We start from the raw sequence: 27,581 nt of genomic DNA on the forward strand, positions 1-27,581 counted from the left end.
ATTGAAGTTTTCCTAAAGGAAACCTCATTCAGACAGGCTGAATTGAAGTTTTCCTAAAGGAAACCTCATTCAGCCAGGCTGAATTGAAGTTTTCCTAAAGGAAACCTCATTCAGCCAGGCTGAATTGAAGTTTTCCTAAAGGAAACCTCATTCAGCCAGGCTGAATTGAAGTTTTCCTAAAGGAAACCTCATTCAGCCAGGCTGAATTGAAGTTTTCCTAAAGGAAACCTCATTCAGCCAGGCTGAATTGAAGTTTTCCTAAAGGAAACCTCATTCAGCAAGGCTGAATTGAAGTTTTCCTAAAGGAAACCTCATTCAGCCAGGCTGAATTGAAGTTTTCCTAAAGGAAACCTCATTCAGCCAGGCTGAATTGAAGTTTTCCTAAAGGAAACCTCATTCAGCCAGGCTGAGTTGAAGTTTTCCTAAAGGAAACCTCATTCAGCCAGGCTGAATTGAAGTTTTCCTAAAGGAAACCTCATTCAGCCAGGCTGAATTGAAGTTTTCCTAAAGGAAACCTCATTCAGCCAGGCTGAATTGAAGTTTTCCTAAAGGAAACCTCATTCAGCCAGGCTGAATTGAAGTTTTCCTAATGGAAACCTCATTCAGCCAGGCTGAATTGAAGTTTTCCTAACGGAAACCTCATTCAGCCAGGCTGAATTGAAGTTTTCCTAACGGAAACCTCATTCAGCCAGGCTGAATTGAAGTTTTCCTAACGGAAACCTCATTCAGCCAGGCTGAATTGAAGTTTTCCTAACGGAAACCTCATTCAGCCAGGCTGAATTGAAGTTTTCCTAACGGAAACCTCATTCAGCCAGGCTGAATTGAAGTTTTCCTAATGGAAACCTCATTCAGCCAGGCTGAATTGAAGTTTTCCTAATGGAAACCTCATTCAGCCAGGCTGAATTGAAGTTTTCCTAATGGAAACCTCATTCAGCCAGGCTGAATTGAAGTTTTCCTAATGGAAACCTCATTCAGCCAGGCTGAATTGAAGTTTTCCTAATGGAAACCTCATTCAGCCAGGCTGAATTGAAGTTTTCCTAATGGAAACCTCATTCAGCCAGGCTGAATTGAAGTTTTCCTAATGGAAACCTCATTCAGCCAGGCTGAATTGAAGTTTTCCTAATGGAAACCTCATTCAGCCAGGCTGAATTGAAGTTTTCCTAATGGAAACCTCATTCAGCCAGGCTGAATTGAAGTTTTCCTAATGGAAACCTCATTCAGCCAGGCTGAATTGAAGTTTTCCTAATGGAAACCTCATTCAGCCAGGCTGAATTGAAGTTTTCCTAATGGAAACCTCATTCAGCCAGGCTGAATTGAAGTTTTCCTAAAGGGAACCTCATTCAGCCAGGCTGAATTGAAGATTTCCTAAGGGAAACCTCATTCAGCCAGGCTGAATTGAAGTTTTCCTAAAAGAAACCTCATTCAGCCAGGCTGAATTGAAGATTTCCTAAGGGAAACCTCATTCAGCCAGGCTGAATTGAAGATTTCCTAAAGGAAACCTCATTCAGCCAGGCTGAATTGAAGTTTTCCTAAAGGAAACCTCATTCAGCCAGGCGGAATTGAAGTTTTCCTAAAGGAAACCTCATTCAGCCAGGCGGAATTGAAGTTTTCCTAAAGGAAACCTCATTCAGCCATGCTGAATTGAAGTTTTCCTATCGGAAATTTCATTCAGCCATGCTGAATTGAAGTTTTTCTATCGGAAATCTTATTCAACCAGGTTGAGTTGAAGATTTTCTATGCATACCTTGAGGTTTCCTTTAGGAACACATGAATTCTGAATTTCTGAAATTAAAGTTGTCATTCAAAAAAAGACAATTTGGCTTTTGCAAAATAAAAGTTAGATGTGTTTGTAGCCTTATTGTCTATGTCACTTCCACTCCCAACTCATTTTTCTTCTTGGATCCGCCTTTCAAGACTAACGTTGCCCTGGTTTTTCCCTTTCCTTTTGCTGGCGAGCGATTGCATACAAAAATGCTTAGGGTACAGTCTTTACAATTACACACACGCTATACTAGATTTAGTAAAATTTCAGAGGAGAAGAAAACAAAATCAGCTACGACAAAAGATCAATTAAGTGGGAGTGGACCAGTCGACCAGTCACTATACATCAACATTGACAACAATTGACAACTTGCGACAGTCTCAACTTAGTAAAAAATACAGACAAACAAAATCATTTTAGTTGTTTTTTCAGCTAAGCGATTATGTGGGGTTGGAAAATGTAAGCTAAGTATCAACCTCCCAAACCTCCTCCTCTCTCCTTCTCGGAAACATGACGTATACCCTTTTGTAAAGCTTTGAAATGTAGCATTTGTAGCTCGGCGAATGATGAAATATCACTCGCCGTATCATATTTCAGAAAAAAAAACAACAAAAAATAAAAAATCCGAGGAAACAAAAACTTGTAATGGTGGCTAATAACTCCATTAGTCTCCACTGCATCATAGGTGGAGGAAAAAATGCCTCAAATTACTGGCAATTAATTAAACATAAAATTTAATTTTGCACTTACCTTGATTTCGAATTAGCGACATTTGTTGGCTGCTGCTGCTGCTGGTGCTGTTGTTGTTGTTGATGGCTATCGTTTGTGGTTGAGGCTGGCATTCGTGGCATTAGAGGTGGTGGTGGCGGTGAGGATTTCATTGTAGCACCAATGGGTGAATGCCGCGTTTGTGTTATGGCAACATTCTCTTGTATGGCTGTTATAGATGAGGACGAAGAGGAGGAACTGGAGGCTAAATTATGAGGACGTTTGCGGGTCGATGAGGATATGTTTGTGGCCCTTAATAGTTCAGGTTGTAGTTTGTTCAGAGTTGTGGGTGAGGGTCTTGCAACCTGGAGCAGCTCAATGCTTGCCGGTTTGCGTGGCACCAGTGGTGGTGGTCCTTTATTAATACCGGATTCATTGGATGTGGTGCGTTGGAAGAAGTTACCAGATTTCCTTGTGGAAGCACCAGCAAAGCTATTGCGACGATTGGGTGAGGGAGGCTTGGCCATGAGTTCGGGATTAAGTTCATTCAAGGGTTGGCGTTGCAGAATTTCAGGTGGTGGTGGGGGCAATGGCTCATCGGACAGGCTGGTTTCACTATCCAAACCAGGTGGTGGCGGCGGCAAGTCTGGAGAAGGAACTCGTAGATTTGGGTTTTTGGGTGGTCTTTCGGGTACCCAACCATCCTGCATGGGCGGAGGTACTGGAGGGGGCGGCACATTGCCACCTGCCGGCAAATAGGCCACTTGAGGATGATGATGGCCATGGGGATGGGGATGATAGTTGGGCGACATGATATTTGGATGCTGATGAGGATGTAGTTGCTGGTGAGTAAGGGCAGCAGCCTGTTGTAGCAACACCTTATCCCTTATGCCAGCATAATCCGAGGCGGAGGAGGTACGACGCCCACTCATGGATGCCCTTCCCCTGGGTGGTGGAGGCGGTGGTGGCATACCACAATCATTAAAGGAGAATTTTTCTGAACTGGAAATATTTTTAATCGATTGGGATTGCAACTTATCCTGAGAGGCTGCTGAAATGAATTGATCTCTTAGCTCTGAATAATCTGAGGCTGAAGAGGAACGTCTAAGGACAGTTGGCATCATTGAACGTGATCGGGGCGGTGGTGGTGGCGGGGCCGGTGAGGGTGGTTTATTGCTAAGATTTCGTGAACTAAAGGCATTTTTATCCTCAGACACAGGTCTTGAAATGGGAGGTGAATTATAATTGCTGGGCAAGGAGTTCCTGAGTAAGACTGTGGCCACTTGTTGTTGTTGGCCACATTCAGAGTGTTGCGGTGAACCACTGGACCGGGAGTGATAGGATTTGGGTGAATGTTGCAAACTTTCCATGGATTGATGTTGTTGTTGGGATTGATGCTGTTGTTGTTGCTGCCTCTCAAAGTAGGACTGCACAGCATTCTTTTGAAAAGCCTTTAGGGCAGGGTTGGGTACTCTGTGGGTCTTGTTGGGATCCAAATAGGTATATTTTTGGCCAGCGGAACCTTGCTGATGCTGCTGCTGCTGGGAATCAGAAGATCTCTCAAAGTCATTGATTAGGGTGGCCACCGATTGCCAACTCGGTTGGGGATAGCCGGTGGGTGAACCCAATTTTTGGGTTTGGCTAAGATTTGTTAGGCTACCATTTCCTGAGGGTGAATGCTGTTGCTGGGCCAAAGATTTTTGTGGTTTTTGCAACCCAGTGCTATACTGAGGCTTGGGATGATGTACAAAATGCGAGGTATTGCTGTGCACCGGTTCCGTATAGGTGCTTACCGGAAAGAGTCTGTGATTATTGCGATAGGGTTGGGATTTAATGTCTGCCAGGGAATCCATTGAGGCGGACACTGGAGACTTGTGGACCCCAGCCATATTTAAGGAACTTGTTGAATTGGCCAATTGGCGACCCGGCGAATTGGCCTGGGAGTTGGGTTCACTGTTCTGTTGTAAAGCGGCAGCACTACCATTGCTAACAGGTTTGGGTGCTGGTACCGGTGGTGGATGCGGTGATATGGTTACCACTGCCTCACTGTTGGTTATGCTAACCGAAATATTGGTTTGTGATGAGGTTTTCTCTGTTAGCTGGGATGATTTGCTGCCCAGCTCATGGTTACTGGCCAGGTGGGAGTGATTGTGATGACGATACATGGAGTGGGATGTTTGATGTACTGGCGGATAGCTGGGACTGTGTCTATGATTGGGCACCAAAGCTGAGGCTGAAGAATTTTGGGCATGTGTCACAAGTGGGGCGGTGTTTTGATGTGGTGACGACGAAGAGGAGGAGGAGGATGAAGGGCGTCCCGTTTGTTCCTCATTGCCCAATAACACACTTTCACTTTGATGGCGTTTGGGTGTCAGGACCCTGGAACTGTGCACAATCAATTGGGAAGTGGAAACTGGAAAGGGAAGGGGGATATTAGTTCATTAGTTTGAGGCAACAAATTTTCTTCTACTTACCCGATTCCGATATTGCCGAAAATCCTGTGGCATGGCTAACCTCTGAAACATCACTCATGGAACCCAACCATTTCAAGGTCTCTGTAGAGGAAGTACTTTCCGAACTATTGTTATGTTGTTGCTGATGCTGCTGTTGTTGTTGTGTAATGCTGGACACACTCAATTCACTTAAATCACGATCACGAGACATGAGTGAGGTTGGTGATGCTGCCACCGAAGTAGAAGCCAAAGATGACAAATCGTTTTGTGACCAATTATGTGATGCTTGACGTGATAGTAAATCGCTTTCCTGACGTAATCTGAAAAAAAAAAATGGAAAGAGTAAAAGAAGAAGCCATCAGTATTAAGAAGTTGATGAAAAGCAAAAAAAACAACAACATGAATACCATATTAATTTGTCTTGTTTTTTCACAACAACAACAAAAACGCACACAAGAGGTGAATAAAACGAAAAAAAATAATGAAAGCGGAACTCTTATTGTTTGATTTTCTAAGCGTAATTATGAACCTTTGAAGTCTTCAAATCAAAAGTGTTTGCTGACTGCTGCATTCTCCTCTCCATTCAGAAGAGTTGGAGTGGCATGCCTTGGCTTAAACCAAACAACCAAACTAAGCTTGTGGAGTGAAGTCTATAAATTGAATTTTTTTGATTGTTTTATGGCCAACGGCTACCACCAAACCAAAACAACAAACCATGGTTAGAGTACTGCTCCAAGTACCCCACAACATCAACACACAATCATCGAACTTTTAACACCCCCTCCAATTCATCTCATCACAGATCTGCTTAGTGGTCCTCCTCCCCTTTCCAAGCATTTTAAACTAAAGCAAATGTTAGCCATTCTGAAGTAGGTATTATGTACTGCCCCGACTATATGGTTGAAGGTCAACTCCATCAAAAATGACTCGCTGTTATTCACAATTCAAGTGCTGTTCGTTTTTCCCTCTCGGGAGTTGTTTCGTGTTTCGTTTTTCTTCTTTCTGCATGCGCAAGATTGTATTGTGGTGTTTAGCTACCACAAATCAAATGCGATTTGGATTTAGATTTCATTTTCATTAGATTTGAGATTTGCTTTTAAATCGTTTGTTGTTGTTTTGGTTAGCTTTTAACCATAAATTAGAAACGAAAAAATGTAAGCATATAAAATTGGGCACTTAGCCCAAAATAAAATAACAAACAGAACGTAAATCTAAATTTTAAAATTCATGCCATTCTTCAAAACCCTTAACCAATTCTAAGTTCATTATTGTTAATTACAGGAGATTGACTAACTTCAAAATCAAGAGAGTCATTTGCAATTTGTTAAACATTAAAAGAAGGGGCTACCCCATCAATAAAATTAGGCCAGCGCCTAATTCTTTGTGGGAAAAATTTAAAACGATTTTAAATTAAGTCTTTATAATGAGACTATCCGAAGGCACGCCACTTGGTATCTTCCATAAAGAGCATTGGTATCTTCCAAAATGCGACCCCTACTTTATTTCAGTTTCTATCGATATTTGGGTCTTCGGCCTTTGTGTTCAGTCTAGCTCGCAATCGAATGAACCGAACTTCTTATTTTTATTAACCGAGAAAACGTGTTTATGCATCGAAATATTCGTCGGAGTCTATATAAGACATACATTTATTCTTGATCTGATGAAATCAATCCCTGCACAGAAAAAAAATCCGGTGATAAAAAAAATTATCATATTGACGAAATTCGATAAAATTAATTGATCACAAAGTAATAATACAACTGATAAAATATTTCACATATTGAGTAAAATATTTATCGATTTTTTATATTGAAATGATAAAATGGAAATATTTGGAATATTTTGATAAATATATTTTTGTCAATATGTGAAATATTTCATCAGTTGCATTTTTACTTTGTGACCAAATAATTTTATCGAATTTTATCAATATGACAATTTTTTTATCGCCGAAAAACGGAAAAAGTTTTGATTGAATCTTTGAATTTTTTTTGATTGAATCTTTGCCCAATTTTCGGTATTTTTTAAATTCTAGCCACATAATCCAACCGAAATGTCTGGAATACAAAATTTAGTCTTCCCTAGGGGTATAAAGTATTCCTACAGAGAATTGTCGGTATAGGTCCAAATTTTGATACAGTTCCCTCTAGAAGTGTACCGCCCAATCGAAGTAGCTGACATTTGGTATTTAGTCTTCGCTAGGGGTATTAAATGTTCCTACAAAAATTTTTCGGCATATCCGGTTTTGGTACAGCTTCCATAAAATTGTACTGCCCTACTTTCTGTTTTGACGATTTTTGCCACATTATTCCTTACCGAAGTAGGTGAAATTTGGTATTTAGTCTTTGATAGGGATACCGCCCGAATTTCGGTATTTTGAAGGTTTTAGCGCTGCATTATCCAACAGAAGTAGGTGAAGAGGTGTCAAATATTCCTACATAGAATTGTCGGTAAAGGTCCTAGTTTTATTTGAAAATTGTCTCTTTATGGCGAAGATCATTATACCCTACACCACTATGTGGGGAGGGTATTATAAGTTGGTTTTGGCCAAAAAGTTTGTAACGCATCGAAATAATGGTCGTAGACCCATACTTATATATACCAAAATGAATGTCTCGACGAGCTGAGTCGATCTGGCTATGTGTGTCCGTCCGTCAGTCCGTCAGTCCGTCCGTCCGTCCGTCTGTCCGTCTGTCCATCTAAACCTTGTAATCACGCTACAGGTCGCAATTTTGATCGGATCTTCACGAAATTTTGCATGTTGATGGGGGTCCCGGAGGGGAAGAAGCCTATTGATTTTAGTGATGGTCGGATAATATTTAGGGGTCGGAAAGGGCAAAAAACTTAGGTGGATAAAAAGACAACGTTTTTTTCCAAAGCGAATATCTCAGCTTCTATATGGGGTATACCAAAAGCAAAACCTGACAATTAAAGTAGAAAATATCACCTTTCTAATGATGTAAAGTAGGTGCTCGTAGGTGATCAAACAACGAAGATATCACAATAGTAGCAAATAAAACCCCAATTTTCATTTTTGCGATTTTAATTATATTGACAAATATCACAGCTTTAGTTGTAAAATTTCCAAAAGCAAAGCCTGACTATGAAAGTAGAAGATCCCGTCTTTACAATGATGCACACTAGGTCGGCGTAGGTAACCAAATGACGGAGATATCGCAATAGTCGATAATGCATCCCATTTTCCGATTTTTTTGTAATCACGCTACAGGTCGCAATTTTGATCGGATCGTCACGAAATTTTGGGGGTTAATGGAGGTCCCAAAGAGAAAGAAGCCTATTGATTTTGATGATGGTCGGATAATATTCTGGGGTTGAAATGGGCAAACACTTATTTGGGGAAAGGTCAACGTTTTATTTCAAAGCCAATATCTCTGTTTCTTTTAAAGGTATATCTAAAGCAAAACCTAGCAAGGAAAGTAGAAAATATCACCTTTACAACGATGTAAAGTAGGTTGTCGTAGGTACTCAAATAGCAGAGATATGGCAATAGTCGATAATGCATCCCATTTTCCGATTTTTTTGTAATCACTCTACAGGTCGCAATTTTGATCGGATCGTCACGAAATTTTGGGGGTTAATGGGAGTCCCACAGAGGAAGAAGCCTACTGAATTTAATGATGGTCGGATAATATTCAGAGGTCGGAATGGGCAAAAACTTATTTAGAGAAAAGGTCTACGTTTTATTTCAAATCCAATATCTCTGTTTTTTAAGAGGTATATCAAAAGCAAAACCTGGCAAGGAAAGTAGAAAATATCACCTTTACAACGATGTAAAGTAGGTTGCCATAGCTGCTCAAACAACAGAGATATCGCAATAGTCGGTAATGCATCCCATTTTCTGATTTGCTTGTAGTCACGCTACAGGTCGCAATTTTGATCGGATCGTCACGAGTTTTTTGGGAGTGGATGCGTGTCCCACAGAGGAAGAAGCCAATTTAGTTTGGTGATGGTCGGATAATATTCAGGAGTCGGAATAAGCGAAAAGTTTATGTGGAGGAAAGTCAACGTTTTTTTTTCTTATGCGAATATCTCCGCTTCTGGTTGGAGTATTCCAACAGGAATACCCGTCAATGGAAGAAGAAAAGATCTCGTTTATATTGATGCAAAGTATGTTGGCGTAAGTGAGCAAACCGAGATATTGCAAAATTCAGTAATAAACCCAATTTTTCCATTTTTTGTAATCACGCTACAAGTTGGAATTTTGATCGGATGGTGAAGAAATTTTGGGGGTAGAAGGGGGCCCCACAGAGGAAGAAGCCTATTGATTTTGGCGATAGTCGGATAATATTTAGGGGTCGGAATGGGGAAAAACTCATTTGGAGACAAATTCAAAGTTTTATTCTTTGTGAATATATCGGCTTCTAGTAGTGGTATTCCAACGGCAAAGCCTGTAAATGGAAGAAAATATTACGTTTACATTGGTGTAAAGTAGGTTGGCGAAGGTGGTCAAACAAGGGAGATACAACAATAGTCGATAATGCATCGAATTCTTCAATTTTTTGCAATCAAGCTACAGGTCGTAATTTTGATCGGATGGGCACGAAATTTTGGTTGCTTATAGGGGTCCCAGAAAGAAGGAGGCATATTATTTTTGGTGGTAGTCGGATTATATTCCCTAAAAGAAATGTTTAGCAGTGAAAAACTTATGCAAAGGGGTAGTGGTGTAGGGTATCACATGGTCGGCCCCATCCCGACTATAGCCTTTGCTCACTTGTTTTAAAATTAATTTTAATTAATTTCACGTTGGAGCCGAGCTTAATGACCGAAGTGAAAAAGAAAAGCTAAAGATTCAAAGCCACACAACCACCATTATTGGACCTGTTTTCGCTGCTGGTACGAACTCATCAGACATATCGGCTGTGGAGTGGCTTCTCTATATTCGAACTTTTTTTTCATTCAAACTGTATGACTTTAACCGGTTCATCCGAAATGAAATTTGGTATTTAATGTTCCTACAGAGATTTGTCGGTATAGTCCCACGTTTTGATTTTAAGATAATTTTGGGTAGTTTCCTTGAAAACAAAAAAATCACCGAGACGGTCTTTTTGAGCTCTACAGCTATTGGTTACACCTTTTATTCTCCTCTGGAAACACTTTTCTGTTTGCCTCCAATAATTACCATCTCGCCTTGAAAGGAATCTTTCTGATAGCTTCTCGTGACTTTTGAAAATTCTGTTCTGGTCAATTTTCCCGTTCTAATAACATCCAGTTATTTCCTACTTACTGTCTTAAACGATTTTCTCCGGTTCGGATTAAAAGTTTCCATTCTGGACGTCTTCAAAGATCCTTCTGTTTGCCTTTGAAGACTATGTACATGTTGCCTTTAAGGACGTTTTCTGGTGGCCATTATGGAATCCTTTGCTGAAACTTATTTTTCTTTATTTTGAACATCATAATGTCATCCTTGAGGTTCTCTTAGTCGCCTTTAAAAAAACACCTTCTGGTACCCCTTGGAAATTACGTTCTGTTCACTTTCCTTATACTTGCTTATGGTCGCCTTCACAGACTTTCTGGTTGCCTTTAAGGAACTCGTTCTGGTCACCTTTCCAAAATTAAGGGATGTTCCTAGGGTTGCATTCAAATTGTCCCTTCTGAATGCCTTTAACGATTCTTCTCTTTGCCTTTGAAGTTTTTCTGCTTTGCCTCTAAAGACTTCTTTCCGGCGCCTTTTAAGAAATCCTTTTTTTCTTCTTTTTGAACAACTTAAAGACTCCGTTCTGGTCCCCTCAAAGTCAAACTTACGTCGTCTTTAAATACTGTATTCTGGCCGCCTTTAAGGAACTCATGCCTTTGAAAATTCTGTTCTGGTCGATTTAACGATGTTTCTTGGATTAGATTAAAAGGATACCTTCTGAAAGCCTTTAACGGCTTTCAAGATTTTTTTTTGGAATTTTTTTTAACTTCCTTTTTATACCCTCAGCCTTTAGGCTAAGGAGGGTATATACACTTTGATACGATGAAAATGTGCCTGATCAAAATAATAGTTTTAGACCCCAAGTATGTTTGGACGAAATGTGTTTCATACAATTTGGAGTCGATCTAGCCATGTCCGTCCGTCTGTCTGTCTGTCCTGCTGGCTGGAGCGCACAATAACTCTCGAACGGATTAACCGATTCGGTCCAAAATTTGGCCATCGTAATATTTTGTCCAAACTTAGTTTAAGTTCGAAGATGGGCGATATCGGTCCACTCCTTCAGGTACCTCCCCCACAAAAGTTCGAAAATGTTCGGAAAATTGGTGCGCACGATAACTCTTGAAGGGAGTAACCGATTTGGTCCATACTTTGTATATCGTAAATTTTTTAACAGGGTTAGATAAGGTTCCAATATGGACTCGATCGGTCCACTCCTTCGGGTACCTCCCACGCAAAATTTCGGAAAAAGTTCAGTTTAGGACCTGTTCACGAATAGCTTTGATTTTTGATGTAGCAACTTGTATTCACCCCCTATACGACGGTGCAAGTTTCAACTGGAGGAAGTCCATACTTCCTGAGAAAATAGCCTGAAAACCCGCGAAAAACCCCTATGACACCGTATGTAATGGTTTGAGCGCAAATAACTCTCGAACGGATCTGCCAATTCAGTCCAAAATTTGGCTTTCGTAATATTTTGTCCAAACATAGTTTACGTTCGATGCTAATCCACATCAGTCCATTCCTTTCGGTACCTCCCACACAAAAGTTCAACAATATTCTGAAAAATTGTGCGCACGATAACTCTTGAATTGAGTGAACGATTTGGTCCATACTTTACACATCTTAATACATCTACCAGATACGGATCAGGTTTAAATATGGAATATATTTGTCCACTCCCTCGGGTACCTCCCACACAAAATTTCGGATAGGTTTACTTTAAGACCTGCTCTCGAGACACTTTGATTTCTGTTGAAGCAACTTGCGTTCGCTACCTCAATTACAACAATAAATGTTTTTCAGGGACATGTCCGTACTTCTTGAGGAAACAGCCAGAAAGGTGTAGAAACCCCTATATTTAGTTGCTGGAGAGCACGAGAACTTCTTCTTCCTCTTAGGGTACCTCCCCCACAAAAGTTCAACATTCGTGTCGACATGCAGTTTAGCGTCTCTTCGAAGATGCTTTGGCAATGATTGCCGACGCTGTTCATTGTGGTCCTGCTGTTTCCTTTCCTTTCATCTTAATACCTTAAAGACTGTACGCCTGTAAGGAACTCCTTTTGGTATATCCATACATACTTATGTCTCCACAACATCCCCGAGGGGACAAGGGAGACTTCTATCATATCATTCTATTGGAGAAGTTTTTCATGACTGAAATACTCAGGAAATCTAAGGCAGCATTACACCTAGTGGTCAGGGATTGCACCGCAGACCTACCGATGGCAAGGCGGACGTTCTTACTACTCCATTACGGTTTCTCCTAAACCAGTTGTTCCAGCACCAGTAACTCCAAAACCAGCGGTAGTTAAGCCAGCACCTGTCCCAGGCTTATTCTTACACCAGAGCAAGCAGCACATGTTGTCCCTCAAAAACCTTCGGTTTCTCCACCTAAATCTACCGCTTTCGACACTCGTGTTGCAGCCCATAAAGCAACTCCTTCTGGTAACCTTCAAAAATTCCATTCTGGTGGCATTCCGGAGACATTTCAAAGTATCTCCTGTTCACCTTCTACTAGGATTCCTTTCTGGTAACATTTTAAAATTTCGTATCAGTTCATTCTTCTGGAAACCTTAAAGATTCCCTTCTAGTCCCCAGAAGTCTAACCTCTGGTCATCTATAAACACGCCATTTTGGTCGCCTTAAAATACACCCGTCGGGACTCCTTTAAAGACTTCCCTGTAAAGACTTCTTTCTGAGTGTCCTTTAAGATTTCCTGATGTTGACCTATTTTGGTAGTCGTTTTTGGTAGTCCTTAAACATTCTCTTCTGATTGCCTTTAAAGACACCTTGTTTTTTTTCGCAATCACTCCCTACTCCCCCTTTTAGTCACCCCTTCTTAAAAGACTTCCTTCTGCTCGGCTTTAAAAATACTCTAAAGACTATTTTAGGATCGCCTATAAAGACTTATTTCTGCTCGTCTCTACAGACATCCTTCTGCGAGTCAATATAACTTCCCTAATCTCGTCTAGCTTGGGATCGTCTACAAAGATCTCATGTATAAAGACTTTCTTTGACTCGTATATCAAGAATTCCATTGACTCGTCTGCAAAGACCACCACTGCCTCCTCTATAAAGATCTATTTGACTCTTCTAAAATAAAACCTTTTTGACTCTGACTCTGTTAAGTCTCTCTTTGGCTTCTTTATGAAAACTCCCATTGGCTTGTCTAAAAAGACACTTTTCATCGTCCATAAAAGTTCCCTTTAGCTCGTCTATAAAGACTCCCTTTGGCTCGCCTACAACTGCTCCCTTTGGCTCATCTATAAATACTCTGTTGGCTCGTCCATTTAAATTCTTTTCTGATCTTCCTTTAGCTCCACTACAAATACCCCTTTGGTTCGTCTATAAAGACTCCCTTTGACTCGACTACAACGACTCTCTTTGGATCGTTTATAAATACATCTTTCTGCTCGTCTATAAAGACTACATATGGATCGTATGTAAGGACTCGTTTGGCTTGTCTACAAAGACTCCCTTCGGCTCGTCCGTAAATACTACCTTCAGCTCGCCTATGAAGACTCAGCTCGTCTATGAAGACACCCTTCTGCTCGTCTATAAAGTAGTCTATGAAGACTGGTCGCTAATAAAACTTCCTTGGACTCCCCTCGACTGTCTCCAAAACTTCCTTTGATTCGTTTATAAAGAGTTAGAACGTCTACAAAACCTTCCTTCTGGACTTCTTGAAAATCTTCCTTCATTATTTTTTACATATGTATACGTGCATACATTTGTATGTGTGTATACCACCTTCTGTAATTTTCCTTCACTTTTTCTTCAAGCGTTTCTCTAAAAAAATTCCCATCCCGCTATAGCAAAAACCTTCTAGCCTGTTTTCTTTTAACATGATCTATTTAAAGCATATCATATCCAGAAATGTTGGTCTGAAAATAGAAGCCCGGTAGAGATTTTTTACAACAAAAATTATGACACTTCCAATGTTGTTGGTTTTTTGCTGTTTTTGCTTTTTTTCTTGACAAAAACGAGTCTCTTTCGTTTTACAGTAGTAGGCCTAATATTTGTTCAATGCATTGATGGAATGAAGAAATGCCTTGCAATGGTGCTGGAATGAACCTGGGATGGGTTGGGCTGTCATGTAGCCAAGATAAACAAGAAGAGTAACAGCCCCAGCAGCAGCATCAATAGCATGAATAGCATTGTCACACTTGTACTTGTAGTATTTGTCTATAAATGGTATAAATTAAAATGTAAAACATGTGCTATTTATGACTGCTACTGCTGCTACGGCTACTTAATACTGGGTCGTGGTCGGTAGTTAACGGCAGGGGGTATGGCGAGAAACAAAATCGTTAAACTAAATAATAGCTATAATGATAATTGTCATCTTCATCATAATTGTTGTTTTTTTCTTCGATTTTGAATTTAAAACATTTTGCAAGGCTGCCATGTCCAGTGGTGTTGGTTTGAGATTTTTCGACCAAATTTTTTTTGTGAAATTGGTCGGTTTTTTGGGACGTGTTATATGTATTTAGTGAGACAATTTTTGAAATGAACATTGTTGTTGGTTTAAAATTTTTCGACCAACATTTTTTTTTTGTGAAATTGGTCGGTTTTTTGGTACGTGTTATATGTATTTAGTGAGACAATTTTTGAAATGAACAGACAAGTACATTATGATTACACTTTGGGTCTTTTTGAATTTCCTTAGCTCTTGGTGAGCATAGAAATTTTTTTAATCTAATTTCCGGCCTAGCTTTCAGAATTTTAAGGGCAACAATTAATTAGTGTGTAATGCCCGATTTTAATAAATTATTCTGATTCTGTGATTTCTGTTGGTCTCCTTTTGACCGTCTCCGTGGATGACCGTTTCCCAGATATGCTTCTTGTTTCTCTCTTTATAGTTTTTGATGGGTTTTTGGTCGATTTTTTTCTAAACGGCAACCTTGCCTTATCAACCAATAACTTGACTATTTCAGAAAGAAGGAGATATAATTTAATGGCATATTTTCTTTAAAGAGTTGCTGTTAGAGATCGGACGTCGTACCACCACCACCAACCAACATCATCATAATTGAACAATCGATAGATTGGCAGAGATGGACGGAATTTAGTTGGTATGACCATTGCAGTTTAGCTTAGTTTCTGGTGTTGTTGTTGCTGATGGTGGCATGCCACAGCGTCGTCGTATATGGCAAAACATGAAATCAGTTATGAATGTCACCGACATTGCCACATTTTGTTGATGTTACTTCCAAGGAATGTGTGTGAGTGTGTGTTTGTATACGAATAAAACAAATCAAACTTGTTTCCTAGCAAACGAACGATCAAATGATGATCCTCTTGCAACAGCAACAACAACTCGTTTAACAGCTTGCAATAGATTTTTTCCTCTTGCCACAGACAACAACAGCGACAACATCATCGTCAGAGATGTCGTTTGGTAAAATGATGGTATTTGATAACATTGATTACATGTGAAATAAATAGCAACAACAACAACAGCAATGACACATACAAAAACTTAAGAATTGTTGAGGATGAAGAAGAGCTTGGAAAAAACAAATCTAACCCTATAAAGTAAAACGATAAATGTGACAACTTCAAATAAACTTGAATACCAATGCAGCCAGACAGAGAGAAAGAGACCCATGCGAAAGCAATGATGATGAGGATGACATCTTTGGAATGTTGATTCTTGGCAAAACTATTTCCAAAGATGATTTGTGGGTGTTGCAACATCGAGGAGTTCAGTAGTAATGGCAATAGGGTGTACATTTTTAGAGGGAATGAGGTACGGAAAAGTGTGATTGCTTCTTAAGGATTGGGAGAGCAAAAGAATAGGAAACAAACATGTTTCTAATTTTACAAAAAAAAAAAATGGTAGATCTTATAATAAACCAAGGTCTGAAAGAGCTATAAAACTCACTTCTGCTCTCCTATAAAGATTATCTACTTAGCGCCTATGAAGAATTCTTTTTTCTGATCATCATAAAGATTCTGGTCGTCTGCGTTATGCTGGTGTTTATAAGTTCACCGGAGATGACTTTTCCAATACAAAAGTTCACCGGAGATGACTTTTCCCTTACAAAAGTTCACCGGAGATGACTTTTCCAATACAAAAGTTCACCAGAGATGAATTTTCCATGCAAAAGTTCACCGGAGATGACTTTTCCCATACAAAAGTTCACCGGAGATGACTTTTCCCATACAAAAGTTCACCGCAGATGACTTTTCCAATAAAAAAGTTCACCGGAGATGACTTTGACAATACAAAAGTTCACCGAAGATGACTTTTCCAATACAAAAGTTCACCGGAGATGACTTTTCCCATACAAAAGTTCACCGGAGATGACTTTTCCTATACAAAAGTTCGTCGGAGATGACTTTTCCAATACAAAAGTTCACCGGGGATGAATTTTCCCATACATAAGTTCATCGGAGATGACTTTTCCAATACAAAAGTTCACCGGAGATGACTTTTCCCATACAAAAGTTCACCGGAGATGACATTTCCCATACAAAAGTTTGCCAATACAAAAGTTCACCGGAGATGACTTTGCCAATACAAAAGTTCACCGGAGATGACTTTTCCAATACAAAAGTTCACCGGAGATGACTTTTCCTATACAAAAGTTCACCGGGGAAGACTTTTTCTATACAAAAATTCACCGTTCCCATCAGGTATTTAATAGAGATTCCCTTTTGGTTCTCTATAAAGACTCTCAGGATGTTAATGAAGACTGTCTTCAACTTGACTATATAGAGACCATTTTGCTCGTCCTTAAAGAATCCCTCTGCTTGTATAGAAATACTCCCTTTTAGTGATATGTAAAAAGTTCATTCTGCTAGTTTATAATGACTTACGTCAGATCGTCTATAAAGTCTACTAAGGCTCGTCTATTAAGGCTCATTTCTGGTCGTCTATGCAGACTTTCTTTTGGTCATGAATAAATAAAACTTTCGTCTATTATGACTCTCTTCTGGTGGCCTATAAAGGCTGGTCATCTATAAAGATTTCCCGTTGGTCGTCTATAAATACTCCCCTCTGGTCGTCAATAGAGACTCAGTTTGAGTCGCCTATAAAGACTCCCTTATATTTGTCTATAAAGCCATCGTACCGATAATCTGTGAAGAGACTTCCTTCCAGCAGTCTACTATGACGGCATTTGACTCGTTTATAATTGCTCCCTTTTTGTCGTCTGCAAGGACTTCTTTTTGGTCGTGTATTAAGATCCCCTTCTGGTTCCCTCTAATAGTTTATTAAGACTCCCTTCATATTTTCAATTTTTACCACCTTTTGTATCAAGACTGCCTCCTGGTTGTCAATAAAAACACCCTTCTGGCCGTCTTAAAGAATTCCTCTGGTCGTCTATAAAGATCAATATTGGTGGTGTATCAAGACTTCTTTACCTTCTGGTCGTATATAAAAGTTCATATCTGGTCGTCTATTAGTGGTTCTCACAGTAGTATATTAAGACTCCCTTCAGGTTGTCTATTAGATCCTCATTGCGATCTTCTATTAAAACTACCTTCTGGTTGTCTAAAATGACACTTTTCTGACCGTCTATAAAGATCCCAACTGGTGGTGTATTATGCATTTTTTGGTCGTATATAAAAACTTCCTTCTGGTTATCTAAAAAAACTTCTTTTTGTCGTATATTAGGACCTCCAGTCTTTTTAGACAATCTTAAAAGAGGATTGTCTAAAAAGACGAAAGAACAATGAAGAAAAAAGAAAGACTTCTTGCTCAATTAGTTTAGAAATCATGTAGAACTGTCTGAACAAACTCTGATGTCACACATTGAAAATTTTCGTTTCTAGAGAGGAAAAAATTATAACGGGATATACATATGAAGTATCTGGACTAGATTGGAAATTGATCAGAAATGTCTTCAAAAACTCTGACGTTATTCTTAAAATCTATACAACAGTATATAGTATCTGAATGAGGTTAGAAAATCTGTTCAATGAAAAGTAATTGAAAAATTGATCAGAAATGTCTGCACAAACTGTGAAAATTGCTAAGAGAAAAAACGCGGTAGAAAATCCTTTTCGTATCAAATGACACTCGACAGAAACTCTGCAAGTTTTTTTTGGAAATTCTAGACGAAGATGGAAACAAAAGACCTCTTGTTCAAGCTGTTAAAAATCATTCAGAATTTTCGGAACAAATTCTGATGTTGCACATTCAAAAATCTCCTTTTTAAATTATAGTAAAAAATGCAGACGCTACTAAAAGAAAAAAGGGCGAACTTACCCTCGCCTTGGTATCTTTTGTACTTATACTTAAGTATATGGAAGGGAACAAAATACGTCTTTATTTAGTAGTTTAGAAATCGTTCGGAATTGTCGGAACAAACTCTGATGTTGCACATTGAAAATCTATTTTTTTTAGATGAGAGGAAGGAATGCAGACGTTATTCTTAAAATTTATACAACAGTATATAGTATCTGAATGAGGTTAGAAAATCTGTTTAATGAAAAGTAATTGAAAAATTGATCAGAAATGTCTGCACAAACTCTGAAAATTGCTAAGAGAAAAAACGCGGTAGAAATTCCTTTTCGTATCAAATGACACTCGACAGAAACTCTGCAAGTTTTTTTTTGGAAATTCTAGACGAAGACGGAAACAAATGACCTCTTGTTCAAGCTGTTTAGAAATCATTCAGAATTGTTGGAACAAACTCTTACGTTGCACATTCAAAAATCTCCTTTTTAAATTATAGTAAAAATGCAGACACTACTAAAAAAAAGGGCGAACTTACCCTCGACTCGGTATATTTTGTACTTATACTTTAGTATATGGAAGGGAACAAAATACGTCTTTATTTAGTAGTTTAGAAATCGTTCGGAATTGTCGGAACGAATTCTGATGTCGTTTTTAGATGAGAGGAAAGAATGCAACGGGATATAGTATCGGAATGATACTTAATTTGAAATCTGTTCAAGATGTATGAAAACGAGTTTTAGTTATATTTTGGAAAATCTAGAGGATGAAGGAAATAAAATACTTCTTGGTCAAGTAGTTTAGGAATTGTTCAGAATTGTCGGAATAAACTCTTATATCGGAAATTAAAAATCAACGTTTATGAGCAAGAGGAAAACATTCTCATGTAATTTGAAATATTTTATACAACAGCATGTAGAGATAAGAAAATCTGTTAAGTGGAAAGTAGTAAGAAATGTCTTCAAAAACTCTGAAATCGCAAAGATGGTGCAAAAAAGAAGGCTAATATGCTGTTTATTCTTTTTTCTCTCTCTCTACCTCGCCGTAATGTGTGTTTTTAAAGAATATGTGCTTCCAAACGTAATCGCTTTGTAGTCAAGGATTCCTTAGGGACCTCTCAGAATCTTTTATGACGACAATTCCTCTTAAATATTCCATAAAAATGTTTCATTCTCTTTCAACTAGCATTACTTACCGATCTAGCATAGGTGTTGCTGATGTTGAATCTGAACTGGATACATAACTGTGATAGCCCTCCGATTGAGCATAGGATGATTGTTTTTGATGATGATATAAAACGGGATTATCGTAAAAAGAATTTGAACGCATGGTGTATTCCTCCAAACCGGCCTTGGTTAAGCCACATGGATCGCCAATGTCATCCTGTAAAGATAAAGAGAAAATAAAAAAGTTGTAAATACGTTTAATAAAGAAAGTCTTATAAATAGTAAAAATAAAATAAAAGTATAACTACGTTACAAAAAACTTTGAAATATCTACAGATTTGTTTTCAAATTCTGACATCCTGGCTTAAGACATGTCAGAGAAAATAAATATAGGTTCGTACTTTTTCAAATGTGGTTCTGACATTTTTTCAGTCCTTTACCAGAAATGGTCTAAGAAGGAATACCATGCTCTAAGGCCTTGGCACATAAGAAACATGATATTCTTGCTTAAATCGTTTCTGTTAAAAGTCTAAAGGCCTCGGTACATAAGAACCGTGGCTTTCTTGCTTAATTTTTTTTTTTTTGGTAAAAGACTAAAGACCAGGTTCGATCTTTATTCCTTTATCAGAAATGCCAGCTGAGCCAGAAAGCCAGCTGAGAACTTGTCCGGCTGAAGCCCTCAATACAATGATTCATATACTGCCAATAGATCTACACATCAAAGCAACTGCGGCCTGCAATGCTGCAAGACTACGTGTTCTAGGTATGTGGAGAGATAGAGCTTACGGACATGTCTGTGTGCTTCTCAAACTACCGCGAAAAATAGCAATTACTGCACACCTGCAATAACTTTTGATCAGCCATTTAAGGTTAAATTTCCAAGAAGAAAAGAATGGAACAATAGAACACCATTGACGGGGTACGACATCAATGTATACACGGACGGCTCTAAGATGAATTGTGGAGTCGGCTCTGGTGTCTACTCGGAAGAATCAAACATATCTACATCCACAAAGCTACCTGAAGATTGCAGTGTTTTTCAGGCGGAGATACTGGCTATAAAGGAAGCTTGTAATATACTTCTACAGCACAACTCACCAAACTCGATAGGAATTTTTGTCAACAGTCAAGCGGCGCTCCTAGCATTGAATTCAAACATTGTCACATCAAAGCTGGTGAAGGAACGTAAAGAAGAACTGGCTAAGCTAGGGCGTCTGACCAGAGTAGTTCCTACTTGGATCCTAGGTCATAAGTTCATAAGGGTCTTGTTGGTAACGAAAAAGCAGACGAACTAGCTAGAGCGGGATCTTCCTCTAACGAACTTCCAAAGGCGTCAGTCGCAACACCAATGGGAGTAGTTAAAGGGGATATATTCAAATACTATCTTTCGCAAGCAGAGATCAGATGGTACAAGACTGAAACTTATAAAATATCAAAATCTACATGGCTACACTACAACATCAAACGTACAAAGTTCCTGATTAGCCAAAATCGACGGAACCTGGCAAGACTAATTGCGATGCTAACCAGCCACTGGGCCATTGGTAACCATGCAAAGCGATTACATCTTCCACACAATGACTATGTCGCAACTGCGGAAACGAAGAAGAGGAACAAACGGTTGAACACCTCCTCTGCGCCTGCCCTGCACAATTGCAAAGAAGATTGAAAATTCTAGGACGACCCTTCCTCAACGATCTTGCTAAGACAACCGAAATAGGTCTGAGAGACCTTCTGAGGTTTCTCAATTCATCAGGCTAGATATATTTATATTTACCAATATTTATATTACCAACATACTATAACGGAATAACAATCTCTACTCGAGTGGTGTGATTTTCAAAACGGTATATTTAACATACTAATTGAGGCTATGAAGGTTATAGCCACCACGTAAACCAACCAACCACCCAAGCCAGCTGCTTATGTACCTAGACCTGAAACAAATTCAAAATTCCTGCTAGTCGAAGCAAATTATAAAGCCTAAGAGGTGGTTTACACTAGCTATCAATGTCATATTACCCGAAATAAAAACATTCCATATCAACCCACACAGGAAATTTGGAGACGTAATTTCGCCGCATTTTTGCTGGTGTAAATGCTGTAAGGAAAATCCCCAATATTGCGCACATTACCAACTGTATAAAGATGGAAAATTTCAGCACATATGATATTGATAGATAGTGTAAACAACCTCTAACCCTTCATAGCCCGGTCTATGGGGTAAACGCGTTCCTGGCCTTGGAACCAAACGAAAAAAATAATAATGTGAAATTTGTGAAGCGAGAAAAGGTCTGATTGTGTTTTCACTTTAACTGCGCCTCTGGAGGCCTCTGTAGGTTACTTATCGAATATCGGTGGTATTCTGTTTTGTCCTTTATTCATTACAAACTAAGTCCATCTTTAGGGAAATATTCCGCCTTCATAGTTCTGAATTAATATTTTTACCTCATAGGTAAATAAAAAATACTCATACATATGTACATATGTAGGTGACTCATTTTTATTCGTATTCCCATTCTAACAAATAACCTCTTCGAAATCAAGGTCTTGAAACTAGAGTAGATACATATGTATGTATAAACATTAAGATGATATTGAGGTTTTCTATATGAGACTTGTAAAGATGCTGCTTGCAAGTAACTTCTTTGGCGAAAAAATCGAACAGTAAAACTGCGTGTTCTAATTTTGTTCATATTTTTTTCTTCTTTGCCATGAGCTATAGCAGCAGCGCACAATTTACTGTTATGCATTTTGTTATTTTAATGTAGCTTTTTGTACAACACGATGCGAAGAAGACGACGCAACAACGTGTGACTTGCAACCTGCAACATAGCCGACGCAGTGTTGATGGTTCGTGTAATCATCACAGCAGCAACAATGCGTTCGGTGATCGCGGTTTGGTTGTTTGGCTGGCTAGCTGGCTGCTGTTGCTGCCTGCTACTTCATCTGTTGTCTTTGGTTTAAGAGCGCCGTTAGAAATAAATTATTACAGATTCTTTGTATTGAGATATGCGTAAATTTTTTTTAACGATCCCATTGTAAAGATAAAATTGATAACAAATAAATACAATAACAACAGCCAGCAAAAAGTTCATACACCAGCATGCATGTACCGTGGTGCAGCTTCACCATGTACTCCTGTTGAAAATTTCGCACATGTGAGAACAACAATGTTCCTCATGTGGTTGGTTGTTTGGTTGCTTTGTTGCAAGTTCAAAATATTCAAAAGAAATTATTGTGGAAAGTATGTTTGGTACATGTTGTTGTTGTTGCGGAGAAATTTTGTCTTCGTCTTCTTCTTCAGATTAAGCGACAAAGATATATTCCATGAAATATTATTTCGATTGTGTCGCTAGATTTAACAATGTCAACCACCACAAAAGATTCCAAGAAGAAGGAAAACGGAGACCAAGAAGAATATGTCAGTCACAATGCCACAGGGTAAATAAGTTGAATTATTAGAACTATTAGAATTTGTTCTAATTTTGTTATTTTGGTGCAGAAAGAAGGATTAAAGTTATTTAAATTTAAATATTGGACCGAGATTACAACAAAATAATTATATGGAATGTTCTTCCAGAAAAATAATAATTTGTCTCCGTAGAAAAAATAGGTGACGTATGGCATGGAAGATACTAAGGAACGATCCTGACCGTTTTTACCATGGCAAAGCCCGGGACTTATCTTGGTCCCTCTATCATCTCAAGTGGACATTGACCTCCCAGTGGTGTCGCCTGGGGAACTGTTAAAACCCGTTATCACGTGCTGTGCCTTCACCCATAAAAACGATAAAAAAATCCCACTATGGAAAAACACAACAGAACAGATGCAAATGCTGCATCTGGAATGTACGGAACCTTTATAGAGAAGGTATAGTTTAAACACATTCACAGATATAATTGCAAAGTTCAAAATGGGGAAAGTAAAGTAACAAATAGAGAGGAGTTCGGCTTATATGACAAATATTTTGTAGATGCACATCTAAGTAAGTAAGAACAAGTAAAAAGTCGTTAAGTTCGGCCGGGTAGAACTTTTTATACCCTCAACCATAAAATAGTCTTAATTAAAATGGAATACATAATTAGTTTCCTTTCACAATTTTAGGTAGAAAAATTGTTCGACCCTGAATACCTCAAATGCCTAAATTATCTAATCTAAAAAAAGTGTTTAGCCAGGGGAAAGGTGCAACGTACGGTATTACAATTTTTGGTATTAAAGTTTTATAACTGCAGGGAACCTCAAAAGTCAAATTATGGGTATATCTGTCAAAAACTGTAGCTAAGACCCTCAAAATACCGAAAATCGGGAGGTTCCGTTTTTGGTGGAGAAGTTTCGTGACCACTGACAACCTTAAATGTCAAATTACAGCTAGTTCGGTTAAAAATTGTAGCTAAAATCCTAAAAATACCGGAAATCGGGAGGTACCCTTATATGTACCTATATTGACGATTTTTGGTGGAGAAGTTTCGTAACCACTGACAACCTTAAATGTCAAATTATACCTAGTTCTGTCAAAAAATATAGCTAAGACCCTCAAAATACCGAAAATCGAGAGGTTCCGTTTTTGGTGAAGTTTCGTGACCACTGACAACCTTAAATGGCAAATTACAGCTAGTTCGGTTAAAAATTGTAGCTATAATCTTCAAAATACGGAAAATAGGGAGGTACCGATATATAGAAGCTATACCAAAACATGGACCTATGCCCATAATTTTTGGAATATAATTTTTTAATCACTAGCACCCTAAATGTCGAATTATAGCTAATTCGGTTTGAAAATGTGCCTATAAACGACAAAATACATAAAATCGGGCCGTACCGTTATATGGGGGCTATACAAAAACGTGGACCGATATAGCCCATCATCGAACTTGTCCTGTCTGCAAAAAAAAAGACGCATTTTCCCAAAATTTCAGCCTCCTATCTCCATTCCAGATTGTTCGGGTGTCTTTTATATACCACAGAAAACCCCGCAATTTCTTTGTCTTTTTGGGAGGAGATAAAGTGTGTGGGCATATGAGCGTGCTTTAGATGTCTCTCCAAAATCTGTCAGACCCGTTGTTGTTATAGCAACGCAAATATGCTCATTCGTGTATTATTTCAGTTATCTGATTTCTCTGTATCCAGGCTCAAAAATTCAGCAACCTGTACTGGCTGTAAGACATTGGTGATCACTTCCTTACGGTAGCGTAAAAACAAACCACACGTATTCTCTCTTTATTTCTCATTTGCCATTGCTAAGTAATGGGGAGAGTGTCTTACCACTACTAATACACGAACTATTCTGAGCACCCCTGCTGTAAGGCATTCTTATTGTATCTCTGTACTGCCAGCGCAACCATGTCAGTGTGAATGCTATGGTCTAGAGCAGGGGTTTTCAGAATAGTTCGTGTATTAGTAGTGGTAAGACACTCTCCCCATTACTAAGCAATGGCAAATGAGAAATAAAGAGAGAATACGTTCAGTGGGAGCCTCATGTCAGCCGTCAAGTGGTGGACAGTGTTGCAAGGGATTTAGCGGCGGATATTTCCATATTCATCAGAAGCGGGACCACGCTGCCAACTTTACATGCATCTGGTACAATATGGACTACTCAACTCCGAGTTCATTCAGTTGCTTAAGCATTACCATTGATATTCCGTGTGCGCCCAATGCTTTGGTTGATTTCGAGTTTCGGATGACGTGGTGGTACCCCGTCGGATGGGAGAGCTCTTCTTATACGGCGTAGCACACTCCCTTTCGCCCTATCAATCTCGGGGTGCTCTATTAGCTGCCGGTTAAAGTAACACGCGCACCTCTTCGGGTCAGTTACTGTCACGCCGTTGAAAGTAACAGTCTTTTTATCAATCTTCTATTCCGGATTCGAGAGTGATTTAACCATTGTCCACAATTTACTTAATGCTTACCAATGTTGCATTGCTTCAGGTAGTCTAGCCACTTTTTCGGCTTATGTTCGCATATTAGCCTGTTGATTTCTAGAGCAATTTGTCTAACTCTTAGGTCTTTATGGTTGGTACGACGAAGATCAAGCTCATTTGCTAGTACCGTCGCCTCTGCAAGGAAATTTGATCTGATTTGGTGTATTCGACCAGCAGGTATCCGAAGATCTGAGAGAATGGGCAACTCTCTAAATTCTTGCCAATAAGATTTCCAATGGTGTAGAAAAGTATGGCGTTCAGAGGTTATGAAGTCGGGTGTTCTATTTACGGAGACGATGCTAGGAACGTGGTCTGAGTCAAGGGAAATGGCGGGAAATACGTCATTTATCAGATCTGTTGCCACAACAGTGATATCTGGCAAGCTGTGGCAATCTCCTCTTCTCCTCGTATGAGCGTCTTCATTCACCGCTTCTTGAACAATCCTTCCGCAAAACGTTGTAACCATCGCAACGTTGCGAGCAGGTAACGGTGAGTTTTGTTTCCTAGATCGCGGCGATCATGATGTTTTTCGACGCATAAAATCCACAATTTCGTTTAACTTATTGCGGTGGCCGTTGCAATTGAATTGCAGAAACGATGCGTTTCCCGGACGCTGAACAACAACTGGTGGTGGTAGATGCTGCGTTGTTGTTGGGGAAATTTGCGGGGGTGTCTTTTATTTCGACGGCGATGAAGAATCGGAGGACAAAACACTGGGACATAACATAAATCCTATAGCAGTAATTCTGGAGGCTTCTCTGGCCGCTTAGGAAGTGCACCCATTACCTACATCCATTACAGCTCACCGATATTTTCATGTGATGGATGCGGATCTGACAAACGGAACACATCCATGGCCCGGGGTTCATCTCTATCCCGACACGGACCAAAAGAGCTCGGAGCAGGCATTCCGGCATAAATTGTTGAAGTGAGCCGGTGCATAGAACCGGTCGCCCTGGTTTTGTGTCAGACCAGTAGTTGTTGTTGTAGTGGGCTTTGTTAGCAATATTTTAAAGTCTTCTAAGCATATTTTTTAATATAGCTGACTGTGGAGTTCTTCTATACATACATCTTTTAAATACATCATCCCATGGTGCAAGCAACAATTATTTGGTAACCTCTGCGTGCATATTTAATAGATTTTTGATTTGAATAAAAAACATGAAACTGAAACTAAACTAAATGATACTCGTTATATCCATCTAACAACAACTCGTAACTATCGATACAGACATCTACATACATATATCTGCCCGTTAATGTTTGCCTCTGTAAATGCAATCATTTAAAATACACAATAATCATTTGAAATGTTCGATTATATAGATTTGTTGGCAAATTTTATGATGTATTCAAAGCTAAGCAAGGTAAAAAAAACTACAATCTTCGCAGACAAAAACCACTTAACAGAGGTTTCTCAAAGATTTCAAATCGCTTTTGTTATTCAATTGAAAAACAAATTTTCCATAATAATTTCAACATTATTGGAGCAATGAAATCGAATTGAAAAATAAAGAAAAAAATACATGTTATTACGCAAATTTTGTTTGACTTCCGAAATGGAGGAAGAAAAGGGAAATAGGCAAAATTAAGAAATTCATACGATGGAGGCGTAGTATCGTCCAAAAACAATGATGTTTTTTTTTCAAACTTTGATTATCATCTGTCAATCAGACAGTCAGCTCGTCAAGCAGCAGCTCATTGAGCTCGAAACTATTCATTAGACCACCCCACATTATTGGAAATGCCTTTGAACTTAACAAAGACGATGACGACAACGACCACCACCAACCACTTCACTATAATGTAAGTATGGGTTTTTTTGTCCAATGACTTTCGCTGACAATTCCCGCCAAAAAAATCGTTTTTGTTTTCTTTGAAATTTTCAAGAGCTTGGTTTATTGAAACGAAAAATTGTTGCCGATATTTTCTTATGTACTGTAACGGGTATTATGAATCTATTGTTGCTGTTTTTTGCTTCATCTTCACTTGGCCTTTCTTTGCTAATTTTCACTTAATGACCATTGTTAGAAAAAAAGTAACCAAACAATACCACAAGCGCATTACGTTTTTTTTTTAACAAGGCGGAAACATCACCGCCGCTGTCCTCTACATGAGACATGTCAGCCAAGACAAGCGTTTCAAGTACTTTTAAGCTCAAGTGGAAACGTCATCTTCCATTGTTCCGTTTTAGTCCCTCTTAAGTTTTTAATGTTTCATTAATAGAA

The 27,581-nt window shown here is 38.9% G+C and overlaps 1 protein-coding gene across 10 annotated transcripts in view; it reads right to left on the reverse strand.

Moving 5' to 3' along the window:
* Positions 1-27,581, reverse strand: part of Shrm (shroom) — a 308,548-nt gene that overhangs the window by 129,862 nt on the left and 151,105 nt on the right. For all 10 annotated transcript variants that reach the window (XM_073992652.1, XM_073992645.1, XM_073992644.1 and 7 more), the window contains 3 exons: positions 19,462-19,649; positions 4,945-5,243; positions 2,513-4,883 (listed from right to left, as the gene is read on the reverse strand). In XM_073992652.1, the coding sequence (XP_073848753.1) occupies positions 2,513-4,883; positions 4,945-5,243; positions 19,462-19,649 (2,858 nt within the window). The remainder of the gene's footprint in view (positions 1-2,512; positions 4,884-4,944; positions 5,244-19,461; positions 19,650-27,581) is intronic.

Source organism: Musca autumnalis, unplaced genomic scaffold (genome assembly GCF_047663935.1).
Source record: "Musca autumnalis isolate F117 unplaced genomic scaffold, ASM4766393v1 scaffold_5, whole genome shotgun sequence".
Taxonomy (NCBI): domain Eukaryota; kingdom Metazoa; phylum Arthropoda; class Insecta; order Diptera; family Muscidae; genus Musca; species Musca autumnalis.